At 37.5% G+C, this 13,289-nt stretch overlaps 1 protein-coding gene across 7 annotated transcripts in view; it reads right to left on the bottom strand.

The window, feature by feature from the left end:
* The window catches only part of CSDE1 (cold shock domain containing E1), a 57,786-nt gene that overhangs the window by 17,054 nt on the left and 27,443 nt on the right, over positions 1 to 13,289 (bottom strand). For 4 of the 7 annotated variants that reach the window (XM_069090278.1, XM_069090284.1, XM_069090280.1 and 1 more), the window contains 10 exons: positions 13,083 to 13,281; positions 12,405 to 12,514; positions 11,944 to 12,036; positions 11,272 to 11,369; positions 10,285 to 10,366; positions 9,291 to 9,419; positions 9,066 to 9,191; positions 7,986 to 8,198; positions 2,869 to 3,036; positions 2,617 to 2,781 (listed from right to left, as the gene is read on the bottom strand). In XM_069090278.1, the coding sequence (XP_068946379.1) occupies positions 2,617 to 2,781; positions 2,869 to 3,036; positions 7,986 to 8,198; positions 9,066 to 9,191; positions 9,291 to 9,419; positions 10,285 to 10,366; positions 11,272 to 11,369; positions 11,944 to 12,036; positions 12,405 to 12,514; positions 13,083 to 13,281 (1,383 nt within the window). The remainder of the gene's footprint in view (positions 1 to 2,616; positions 2,782 to 2,868; positions 3,037 to 7,985; positions 8,199 to 9,065; positions 9,192 to 9,290; positions 9,420 to 10,284; positions 10,367 to 11,271; positions 11,370 to 11,943; positions 12,037 to 12,404; positions 12,515 to 13,082; positions 13,282 to 13,289) is intronic. The other 3 variants (XM_069090281.1, XM_069090282.1, XM_069090283.1) reach the window with 3 other exon arrangements.

Genomic DNA, 13,289 nt, shown 5'->3' with positions numbered 1-13,289 from the left:
GGGGATGATGGAAGGGAGGGCAGGCTGGGGGGGGAGGGAAGTTGGAAGCACCCACTTTTGAAAAGGGACAGGATCAAAGTAGAGAATAGAACAAGTGGGATGTGGGATAGGAGGGAGGGAAATATAGTCAGTCTTTTACAATATATCTGCTATGTTATTGTTTTGCATTAGCCACACATGTACAACCTATACTGAACTGCTTATCTTCCCAGTAAGGGTGGGTGATAAGGGAGGAAGGGAATGAATCTGGACTTCAAAGTTCTAAAATCAAATGTTTAAATATATATATATACTATTATCAATATTGTTTTACATGTAATTGGGAAATATAGAGATCCACCATGCCCTAATGGAAAAGTTGAAACGGGTATGGGAGAAAATATGGGAGAGAGCAGATCAGAGGTGGGGATATATCCTGTGGGACTGCTGTTTTGGGGGGATGGGTGGGGGAAAAACGGGGAGAAAATTTGTAACTCAAAATCTGGCGGAAACGAACGATGTAAATCAGAAGTTAATAAAGCATTAAAAAAAAAGATAAGGTAACCAAATCAAAGAATTTTTTACATTTTCTAGGATTAAAAACTTTGTTTAAATAGATCACATAGTGGCTCCTGTTATTGCACATAGTATCTTCTTATTTTTATCCTAATTTGACAGTGATCTGAGCCTCTGGCTCTAACTAGTTAATGATATAATGCACGCCTAGCACTCAGAAACAGATTCTCACACTGATAATCAGTTTCCAGTCTACTGACACAGTCAATTACATTTTTTTCCTTGGGAGGGAAGAGGGAGGTAAGGAAATGCTTGTAAAATTTAGGAGCTTCCTGAAGGAAGTATTCGTAATATACAAGTGTGAAGTATCTGAATAATTCACAAGCCTTTGGTTGTTCATTTACTCCACGGATAAGTCCCAAGGCTTTTTTCCAATACATTTTTCAGCCTTTTCCTGTGTCAACTCTTGGAACTGAGGGTAGGGTTGTTATATCAAGATACATGCTGACTGACATAGCTTTTAAGACCCTGTCCAGGTTCCTAGTAAAATCTCTTTTAATTCCTTCATCCTCTGCAAAAGACATTAGCACAGATGCTTCACAAATTTCTATGATGTTTGCTTATGTTCAACATAAGTATTAAAATCAAAGATGTCCTTAGGACGATAGGAAGCCAACTTCACTATTTCCTTTATTTGCCTGAGGAGAACCTATGAGGTACACTTTAAGTCATTTATATTAAGAATGTCAATATGGTTCATTTCCTTGAGTGGTATACCAACTTATTCATATTTTAGCAAAGTCTCATTTTTCAGGTTATTTGAAGATAACTTAAAAATTACATGATCCTTAGCATTACTGGTCTTTTGTTTCCAGCATAAATAAGGAAGAAGGGGTCCACAAAGGACTGAAGATCATTTTATACTTCCTTGTGTGCAACAGAGTATCAGGATTGAGCTGATCAGGCTTTCTCCCTCCTTAGCTGGGAAGGTGCTTGGACAGCAGCCTATATTCAAAGCCTTTATAGTCAGGCAGAATGTTAGAGCTGGCACTCTGCTGTCACACTGCAAGGTCCTAAGGTCATGAGGCAGTGCTAAAACATAACTTCTATGGATAAGTAAAATTTATACAGCTCAGTATATCAACAAAAGAAAGGTAAGGCAACCCTTGGTGATCTCTCATCTGAACCATAGCAATTACTGTTTGTGCCACTTATTTATTCAACAGTTTTGCCTAGGCAATCTAAGCAAAGAAACAATCATGTAATTTAAAAAATATTTATAATAATATACATAATATGATAATATACAATATATAATAAAATATATTTAATCTTGTCTCTCAAACAGCAGATAGTTCAGAAACTTCAAGAGCTTTTCTATGGCACCCAGGGTGGTTTAAAATGTAAGAATTGCTCATTATCTCTTGATTAACATGCCAAAACTAAATGTTAATGTTTCAGAATTTATAAACACAGTATCCAGAACAGTGCTAAAGAGAAAATTACAAATGCTTGATTAGAATTTGTTTCTGAATTAAAGAGGTTTCTAGGGGGCAGCCAGGTAGCATAGCAAGTAAAAGCACCAGCCTCAGAGTCAGGATGACCTGAGATCAAATCTGCACTCAGATACCTCGCACCCACCCAGAAACACCTGGCCATGTAACCTTGAGCAAGCTACTTAACCCCAATTGCTTAGGGGCGGCCAGGTGGCTCAGCGAGTAAGAGCACCAGCCCCAGAGTCGGGATGACCTGGGATTGAATTGGAGCTCTGATACTTAGCACCACACCCAGAAATAACTGGCCGTGTAACCTTGTGCAAGTTACTTAACCCCAATTGCTTTAAAAAAAAAAAAAGGTTTCTATTATAACTACTTAAAATATTTCCCCCAAGAATTACTTCATTTTGTCAGCCAAGAATTAATAAGATCTATATAATCCCCAAATCTGAAATTTCAAAACCCCTCTTAAAAAATCTCCAAAGTGCAAATCAATAATGGACTCTGTGAAAAATATTAAGAATAATAACTCAATATTATACAGTATCACATTGTACAGTTACTGTTTTACTTAATGTGACATTATTTCTTTATAAGAACATTCTATCCAAGTATGGACAGTTACCTTTTCTTTGCCTTTATTTGGACTAGTGGTTTTGGGATTGGCAAAAGTGGCTTCTTTCTCTACAGTGCCAACAAAGCGGTGATCTGAATGGGTGTGGAATGAAACCGTGCCCTTAGGAAGCTTTTTAATCCGAATAGCATGATTTCTTTGGGCAGACAGCATATCCTACAAAACAAGAAAGTTTTTTGGGCTCATTTTATTTAAATAATTTTTTAAAGGTAGGTTTAAAAAAAAAACAACAAACCCTCATACTTTTCTCAAAAAAACTGCATTACTCACAGGAACCACAGTAAACTCTACTTCATCCGAAATATGGAGCTGGTTCCCATCGAGAATTTCGCTGAAGTGAAAGAACATGCGGGCATCACGATCCACACACTTGATAAACCCAAAACCATCTCTCATGGCAGCAATCACACCCTAGAATACAAACCCACAAGTCAGTGCTAGGACTTGATTCAATCAATAAGTATTTAATTCCTACTATATATACTAAGGAACAGAAGAGTAACATGGCCAGATCTTTAGGAATATTATCACATCAACAGTTATGTTGAAGATGAACTGGAATTGGGAGAGAACTGAGGCAAGAAGATCAATTAGGAAGCTATTTGAAACAGTTTGGATGAGAGGTGATGCAGGCCTTAACTAGGATGGTAGCTGTGTGAATGTAGAGAAGGAGAAGTACCTGGAATATATGAAAATAAACTCGGCAATTAATTTGACATGTAAGGATGAAGCAGAGTGAAGAGCCAAGGATGAAGGACAGTGAAAAGCCAAGGATGAATCCAATGTTATAAACTGTGGTGCCCACAATAGAAACAGAGAAGTTCAGAAGAAGATAAATGTTTTTTTTTTTTTTAACATGGTTGGGAGGTAGGGAGAGAGAAGAGAGAAAGAACTTTATCTTGGACATGTTGAGCTTGAGATTATCTATGGGACACTTAATTTATAATGCCTAATAGGCAACTGGTGATATGATCCTCAAGCTCTGGAAAGAGAGGGTAGGCCTGAGTATGCAGACTTGGGAGATATCTGTTCAGAGATCGTAAGTGAACCCATGGGAGCTTAGGAGGTCCAAGAGAATGTAAAAATAAAAAAAGAACACAGAACAGAGTGGTGAGGGTACAGCCGCAGTTAGTGTGCATATGGATAATCCAGAAAAAAAGGCTCATTAGTGATCAGACTTAAGAAGAACCAAGGGAGAACAATTATCACAAAACCCCATAGAGGAGACACTGTTCAGGAGAGGGAGTTCCACAAAAGCCGCTGAGGTCAAGAAAAATGAGGTCATCATACTGGCAATTAAGAGATCATTAATAATTTTGTCAGGAACAATTTCAGTTAGGAGCTGAGGTAAGGATGCCATATTACAAAGGACTGGGAAATGAGAAATGGAGGTAACAAGTGTTTTCAGGAGTTTATTTATAAAAAGAAAGGATAAAAGTATACTATTAAAGGGATGGTCGGGTCCAATCAAGGTTTACAAATGAGGGAGACCTTGAGTCAGAAAAAAGCTCCAATTCAAATTCAACTTCTGTTACTTATTAGTTGTATGTTCAGGGTTAAGTCAGAGCCCATTTTCATAACAGTAAGATGAGGATATCTTGGGGTGGCCAGGTAGCACAGCGAGTAAGAGCACTGGCTCCAGTGTCAGAATGACCTGGAGATCGAATCCCGGGCTCAGACACTTAGCATCCACCCAGAAACACCTGGCCATGTAACCTTGAGCAAGTTACTTAACCCCAATTGCTTAGGGGCGGCCAGGTGGCTCAGCGAGTAAGAGCACCGGCTCCAGTGTTGGGACGACCTGGAGATCGAATCCCGGGCTCAGACACTCAGCACCACACCCATAAATAACTGGCCGTGTAACCTTGAGCAAGTTACTTAACCCTGATTGCTTAATAAAAAAAATTAAAAAAAAAAAAGATGAGGATATCTTCTCTAATTCTTGAGGTTGTCAAAGAGCTCAAATAAGTTATGGAATGTAAAACACTCTGTATAAAATGGAGGCACTCCTGTTACATAGGAACTCTGCTAAATCAGATATAAATTTAAATTGACCAACTAAGCTATAGTGAAAAATTAAGAGCACTATATACACACATTCCCAACTCTTTTTTTTTGTGGAGGGGGGAGGGTGGGCAATTGGGGTTAAGTGACTTGCCCAAGGCCACACAGCTAGTAAGTGTTAAGTGTCCGAGGCCGCATTTGAACTCAGGTCTTCCTGACTCCAGGGCAGTCATCTATTTACTGTACCACCTAGCCACACTGCCAACTCTGTTTCTTTCAATAGTGAAAGCCCAACACCCTCTTAACGGTTTTTTTTCCCCTCTTTGAAATGTCATCATTTTGGCTACAATATAGCATATAAGCTGGTTACACGTAACTAACTTTTGTTTCTATCTTAACAGTTTAAAAATGTTAAAATCCATCAGAAAGGATCTAAGTTTCTATCCTCATTATATTTGTAGTACTCTAGTTACAAACTAGTTCTTTTCCTTTATATTATGCAGAAATAGGGTAGTGACACTCAGCTTGGCATTTATTAAGCTCCTATTATGTGCCAGGCACTGGGCTAAGTACGAAAGACACAAAGAAAGGCAAAAAAAAGTTCCTGATCTCAAGGAGCTCACAGGCTAATTGCAGGGTGTGAGGGAGGTGTCCCAATGGGGGAGCCACAGGCAAACAAATATGTACAAACAAGCTACAGACAGGATAAACTGGGGGTAATCTTAGAAGGAAGGCCCTAAAGCTAAGGACAATGAAAGGCTTTTTGAATTAGACTTTAGCTGAGACTTGAAGGATGCCTTTGAAAATACTCAAGTAGGGAGATGAGTGTCATGTGCATGGAACAGCAAGGAGGTAAGTGTTACTGGCTCAGAGGACATGGAGGAGAGTAAGATAAAGTCAAACCAAGGATTTGAGATTTTATATTGGAGGTAACGGAGCCACTGGAGTTTAACTGAAGTGGGGAAAGCAGGCAAACCAGCAGCTATTTCAATAATCCAGGGATAAGGTGATGAAGGCCTGTACCAGAGTGGCAGCCAAATCAAAGGAGAGAAGGGGATGTATGTGCGTATATGAAGAGATTTTGTAAAGCTTGTACACAAACAGGACTAGATTACTGACTGGACATGGGGGGTGGGTGGGTGGGTATGGGGAGGGAAGGGATGAAAGTGAGGTAATGAGGAGGAGGTAAAGGGAGGAGAGTTTTGAGGGTAGAGATGATAAACTTAATTCTGGATGTGCTGAGTCTAACAGGCAGAGATAGAAGAATGGAGGTCAGCAGAGAAGTTAGGGATGGACAAACAGATCTTAAAGTCATCTGCATAGAGATGGCACTTGAAATCACAAGCTAATGAGATCAAGTGAGTAGTACAGAGGGAGAAAGTCCAAGACAGAGCTTGGGGGACCTCCCTGTTAGCAGGATGACACTGATGAGGATGAGGCAAAGGGGACAGAAGGAGTGGACAGCACTAGTGCACCTAATCAGCACTTATATTCTTTTCAATTTTGCTTTTGCTAGATAGGATCCAAATTAAACATGCAAGATGGAGGTTCTTCATCCTTTTTTTTTGCATCATAGATCCACTGTGGTATTCTGGTGAAACCTCTGGGTCTCAGACACTTTCACCCCTCACCCCCCAAAAGAAAATTTTAATGGAAGGAAATACTACATTTAGGTTTAGCAGTGAGAGGTTTAAGTCAATTTCACATACTGCCTGAAATCTATCCAAGGAGATCCAGGAGAGGGCAATAGGTCAAAAATCCAGAGAGAAGAGAGTATCAAGGAGGTTGGGAGGCTGTGGACTGAAAGGACTGTGATACCCTCTACAATAACAGAAACGTTCAGAAGAGGAGAGGGTTTGAGGGGAAAGAGAATGAATTCAGTTTTGGAAGTGCTGAATTAAAGATATCCACAGGACATCCAGTCTGAGATGTATAAGAGATGGAGATATGAAACCTGAAGACAAGTGAGAGGTTAGGACTGGATAAAGAGGTCTGAGAATATTCAGCATAGAGATAATTAAATCCATGACAGCTAATGAGATCACCAAGCAAAACAGTATAGAGGGAGAAGAGGGCCCAAGACAGAACCTTGAGGCACCCCCATGGTTAATAAGCATGAACTGGATAAAGATTCTGCTAAAGATACTGAGGACAGAGACAAATAGAACACTGAGATGGAGCAGTGTTATGAAATTCTAGAAGAGAGGAGACTATCAAGGAGAAGGGGGTGATCAATAGTGTCAAAGACTGCAGAAAGGTCAAGGAGAATGAAGACTGACAAGTTTGACTATTAAGAGATCATTAGTAACTCTGGTGATAGCAGTTTCAATTCCAAGATGGGATGGAAGTCATAAGTTAAGAAGAAACTGAGAGGAAAGGAAGTAGAGGCACCTAATTTGATGGCTTTATTAGGACTTTAGGCATAAAAGGGAGGAGAGATATAAGATGACAGCTAGCAGGGATGACTGGGTTTCCTGAGAATGGGAGACACATGGGCATGTTTGTAGACAGCAGGGAAAAAGTCAGCAGACAGGGAATGATTGAAGATTGAAGGGATGATAGGGGCAATCTATTGTAGGAGACAGGATAGGACTGGATCATTTTTGCATGAAGAGCGGTGGGCCAAAGAGGAAAAAGAGAGTGAAAGAAATCATCTGAGTAATGTAAAATAAAGGAACAGGGGAGAAGAGGGAGCTCTTTGTGAATAAGCTCAATTTTTTCAGTGAAATATCAACAACCTTTAACCCTGGTCAGTGACTTAGCCTCTCAGAGTCCTAGGCAACTAAGACAATAAAGTATAAAGCAAATCAACATTTGCTTTGGTCTTGAAGTTTTCTCACAAATTCACTTTACCAAAGAAATCAGGACTAGTCCCTGCCACCTCCTTAAAAGTTTCTGCAATATGACCGAATCCTCAATGAATTAAAAAGAATAAAACTTTTGGGAAAAGGGACATTTCTTATAAAATACATTTCTGAGAAAATGGTGCCTGGGACCATCACTAAATAACTACTATAGTAGAATAACATTATAATAACTGACTACTACAGGAATCCCAATGTTAAGTCACTTCTGAACAAAGATCTATAACTCATGGGAAGCAAGTAATTCATCTTGTACCAAAGAACCACTGCTGGAATGAAAGAAATTAAAATTTAAGAAATTAAAAAGGAACATCTATTAACCCCAACTTTAGTTCTATTGTATCTGTAAGATACTTCAAAATCAAAAGTAATTGTCCACACAAAATCTTAATGTCACCACAAATTTTCAAGAATCCTTTTGACAACTAGTCTTGTTGGTATTTCCAAATTAAGTAGACAGTACTTGAAAATTTAAGAATAAATAAAACTTGCCATTTCTCTGGTTTCATTAGTGCACTGAAACGTATTGGTGAGAACTTCTATGTTGGTTGCTCGTTCTAATTTGTCACGTCGGTCTGTTGAAATGTTAAACCTAACATGGTCACCTTCCAGCAGAGTCACCTTGGATTTTGTATCTTTGTCTCCAAAAGGAAGTTCTTTAGGAATCACAAAATCTACTTTGATGCGTCCAGGTAATGGATCATTCTGATGAAAAAAAAAATGTCAACTGCAGATTCTTTTCACCATTTCTACTTCAAAGTCAAACCAAAAAAGTGATGCAGGATAAAATAATTTGGAACTGCCACATTATTTTGACTGTTTCTGGTCTGTAACCACAACACAATCACTAAACCTCACCAGATACCTAAGCATTTTCCTTAAGTAATTTCAACTGGGCTTCTGTCCCCTATTTTCTAAATAAGTATTATGACTTGGAAAAGTATGTTAATTAAACCAAATCATTTTTCCAAGGAAGAATTCTGTGATCATATTTTAGAAACATGGAGTAGAAGATAAGAGAGCTAGATAAAAGCCAACAAGAACTGGGATTCAAATCCTTCAGATAGTTACTAATTACTAGCAAGTCATCACCCCTACTGGCCTGTTATCAATCTGCTAAATATGAAAAGTAATTCTACCTGTAAGACCTACATCATGGGGCTGTGTGGTGAGGCATATAAATGTGTATGTATATGCACACACATCACTCCACCACACAAACATTCAAGTACTGTATAAAATTACTAGTGGTTTTCTACTACACAACTTCAGGAGGGAAAAAATCCAAATAATTCTTAAGTTAGCATCTAATTCCTCCTTTTCGACCAAATTAAACTGGTGTGAAATTTTGAATGGTTCTTCTGAAAGTGCCAGAAAATTCTTGGTATAGTGCTAAATTTGATTCAACAATACATTTCCTTTAAGTTTTCAGAGGGTAGCACTATCATTGTACAGGCATAGCAGTGGACTTTCAATCACCATTTTATGGAATTTAAAATGTCTGACACCAGCAGGTAGAGCAAAAAAAAAAAAAAAAACAACAACCAATGCCTAAATGCAAAAACTGTTTACCTGGTTTTTATTAGGTACTTTTGGAATAACTTTGGTTACGGTTCCATCAAAATGTTCAATGCTGATATCTTCAAAAATAACTGTTCCTTGAGGCAGTAGTCTGACATCTGTTGCAACTTCTTTACCCTAGAATTAGAAAAGAAAAGCCCATAAAGTAAATACTACCTAAGAAACAATGAGAACTACTATCAAGAGACTGGAATTTCAATGGATTGATTGCCTTACATTTCTGTCTTTGATTGTGAATTCCACATCATCTCCAGGCTGTAAGGCTTCTAGGTCACCCTTAAATTCACTATAGTGAAAGAATATCTCCTTTACAACATCACCCCTTTCAATAAAGCCAAATGCTTCCTAAAAGGAAATACACAATAGTTAGCACTAACAAAGGAGTATCATTTACTAAGAAACTCAGTTCTTTACAACTTTTATGTTGTTGACTTAAAAGGAACAATCCTTTCCATAAAAACACCACTAAAGTAGAAATTTTTTGTATTCTGGCATAAAGCCTAATATAAGTGCTACCAATCAAATGGACAGTCAACTTTGGAAAGGCCCATTTTCCAAGAAAGTCGCACCTAGTCAGCACTTATTCTTTTTAATTTTGCTTTTGCTACATAGGATCCAAATCAAACATGCAAGATGGAGGTTCTTCACACTTTTTTTGCATCATAGATCCGCTCTGGCATTCTGGTGAAACTTCCAGATCTCAGATACTTTCACCTCCCGTCCCCCAAAAGAAAATTTTAATGGAAGGAAATACTACATTTAGGTTTAGCAATGAGAGTTAAGCCAATTTCACATACTGCCTGAAATCTATCCAAGGACTCAAGAAAATAAAATGAGTTCATGATGTAGGCAATATGTTTTTATTATATAACTAAAGAGCACTGAAGAATGAAGTTTAGAAAACTTGAGTTCTAATTTTGGTTATGCTAATAACTAGCTATTTGACTCTGGGTCAATCACAACCCTCCTTATTAGGTTTTTAGTTTGTTCAGCTGTGTAACAAAGGGGTTGGACTTGATGGACTTTTAAGGTTTCCTTCAAACTCTAAAATAAATAAAAATGTATGATCCCTTTTTGTATTAAACTTTTAAAATAATAGTAAAGAAAACATTTACAATTGGGGAGAAATAAAGGAAGAAGATTTAAAAAAATGAAAAAGAAAAGTAAATTTCAAGACCAAAAGTTTTCTTGATTTCTCTACTATACTTACCTTCATGGCACAAACTACTCCTTGACAGCGAGCTTGCTTCTTTTTCAACAGCATAATATTACGAGCACTTACAGCACCAGTACTAGAGAGGAAGTAGGTGGGGGAAAAAGAGTAAAGGAGGCGCTAAAAAACAGTATTACCTACAATTGGACAATAGCATGAAATGAGGACAATGTAAAATAAAATCTCTGAAGTTTCAAAGAGGTTGATATGTCAAAATAACCACAAAGCTTTTAACAGCTAACCCTATGTATATTACTGCATCTAAGAAGAAACTACTCCAAATTCCTAAGCTTTAAATACTGGGCAGGTACAAGCCACATAATCCATAGGAGAACTGCTAAGCATGAAATTTCATATTTTGCAAACATCTCTCTTTAAGATATGTCCTTCTTAGCTGGTTTCTTCTAAGACAAGATCTGAATTTGAGAGACAAATACATTTTTAAAAAGCAATAGATAAGATCAATAAAGTTCTGAAAATGCTATCTATCCAATCACTATATGATTAAATATAAAAATTAACTAATGAGCTGAAGTTGGAAAAGGACAACTCCAGGAATGGATCTGATTTATTTTCTTTTTATTTTATAGAACACAGAGTAGAAACTAGCCTTATCAGTGTTACAAAATTTTATTGTTCTCTCTCCACCTGACAACGCTTATGTTGGTGGAGCAGACAGACACTTATGGAAAATGAGGAGGTCAGGGTTGATATCTTTTCCAGAATTTTCCTAAGCCTGGACCAGATGTGGTGAAACAGGTAAATTATAAAACATTATTTTTCAACAAGACAGAATCACTTGAGGAACTCTGGAAATAACTTGTTTCACTTTATACACTTAAAGGACTGTAAAGGACAATTTAAGAGATTCTATGCTAGAGTCATGTTAAAATTTCAAAACACTTTAAATTTTAGAAATTTTCTTGGATGCAGTAGAACTTAATAAAGCATTACTTAATGGAAAAATATTCAAGAGGAACTTACTGTTTATTTGTGTCAATTATAAAATTTATCTTATCTCCGGTTTCCAGCTGAGCATTCCCTTCCACGTCTTCAGGGGTGTAAGTCAGATAAAACACTTCCTGTGAATGAACACACTTGTATGACCATATTTGTGTGCCACGGATGCGCTGTATATTGACTTTCTTAAACACTTAAGACACTGGCATTTAAGCCAAGTTTCTGTAGGTATGATGACCAAAAAAAAAAGCAAAGCGCTTTCTTCACATAAAAACACATTTGTCTCCAGGGTGTCAAAGGCTTTCTTGAGTCTAAAGCTGAGCAGCAGTCAAACTCCAAAAAGTTTAAACACAATTGGAAGCATTTGCCCAGAAAATAAGTGTAGTTAAAAAAGGAAAAAATTTATGTGAGACAGACATAACTATGGTTAGTGGCTAATATGAATTATGATTCAACAACAAAAAAATTTTGATTAGGAAGTATTTCACAAGATTTTTGGAAGGGAACATTTGGGCAAATTAAGAGACTTGGAAGTTTTGTTTATTTCTGATTATTGCACTTGAAACCTTTCAGAAACGAAATTTAAAACTAATTTGAACAACTGCAGCTTAAATTTTCTACTTTGAATTTAAAAAGTATGCTTATAGATCATATTGGTGGATCAAGCAAAAGTTTAAGAAAAATACACAAGATTACCCCATTACGTTCGTAGCATACACTCCCTGTTGGACTCTGACCCGGGGCAGCTGGAGATTTACTCTCTAAGTTGTGAGGAACAGCGCACACAACCTACCAGTCAAAAAAAAAAAAATTCCATTGCTAATCATTTCAGGAGCAGCACTGTGCAACACAAACGGAATCTTAATTGCCTCTACACTATATGCAGGGATGCATCTTAATATGATCCACAAGAGGATGTTATGCTGCAAAGTTTCAAGCTTACAGTTTGAGGGTTAAGCAAAAACCCAAACTGAGCCTTAACGAGATTGGTTGGTTTGGTTTTGTTTTTTGGCCAAACAGAGGTCAAGAAACACCAATGTTTTCAATAGTTATACAGCTCTCTTGCATACAAAATGGGGGTGGGGTGGGGTCCTTCCCTTTTCCATAAGAAGGAAACACACACACACACACAACACACATAGAATCAAGCCACTAACTTGTCCATTAATTCGTTCTTCCGGTAGGATTTCTGGTTTAATCTTCACCAATTTAACAGCAATAGGTTTTCCAGTCCGCCGGTCAGATGATACTTCAAATTCAACATCATCTACAATAAAAGAAGAACGTTTTCCTCAAGTTTGCTTACTTTTAGCACAAAAGTCTCAGCAATTTTCTGATAACCTCAGAGGGAATAAGATGCCTCATGGCAAATACTATTTTTAACTTTTCTCAAGAGCAACTGTTTTGTAAAAGCAGTTTTTTCCCCCTTAATTCTAAAATGAGCCAAAAGGGCTTGATGAGTCATTTTTAGGAAACATCCAGGCAGGATGGATGAACAAGAGAAACAAATTCATGCACAGGGCAGGATACTTATTTCACTTCAAAATCATTTAAAATATTCCTTCTAATAGTACTTTTTTAAAAAGCAATTTTCACTTTATAAGCATTGGGAAATTAACTATTAGAGAAGGGAAATGTTACTATGTTACTCTATCTCCCAAGTAAATTCAGTCTCAACCCTCTACTATGAAAGTTGTACCTCCTTGTAGTTATAAACAGATCCAACTAAACCAAGAATCTGCCACTGCTCCTCTAACTCCTACACCAAGAAGTGCTTAGGAAAACAGGAGGTATAAGAATTGTGAACAGAATGTTTGTATGAATTGATAGATTACCTCCTACTTTTAGTTCCTGCAGGTTGCCATTGTATTGTGAACAGTGGAAGAAAAGTCTAGCTTGACGTTCTGAACACTGAATAAATCCATAAGAGGTCAGCAGTTTTTCAATAACCCCAGTTTCACGCAGTGCTGCCGAAGTACCATTGGGGTACCCGTTGTGTCCATTGTTGTGGAGAAGGTTTGGATCAAAGCTCATCTGTTTCA

Source organism: Petaurus breviceps, unplaced genomic scaffold (assembly GCF_028583685.1).
Source record: "Petaurus breviceps papuanus isolate PSGF00001 unplaced genomic scaffold, PetGlider_PUasm1.0 186, whole genome shotgun sequence".
NCBI classification, from domain to species: Eukaryota; Metazoa; Chordata; class Mammalia; order Diprotodontia; family Petauridae; genus Petaurus; species Petaurus breviceps.
The sequence above is the reverse complement of the archived record's forward strand: the minus strand, read 5'-3'. Positions and strand labels throughout refer to the sequence as shown.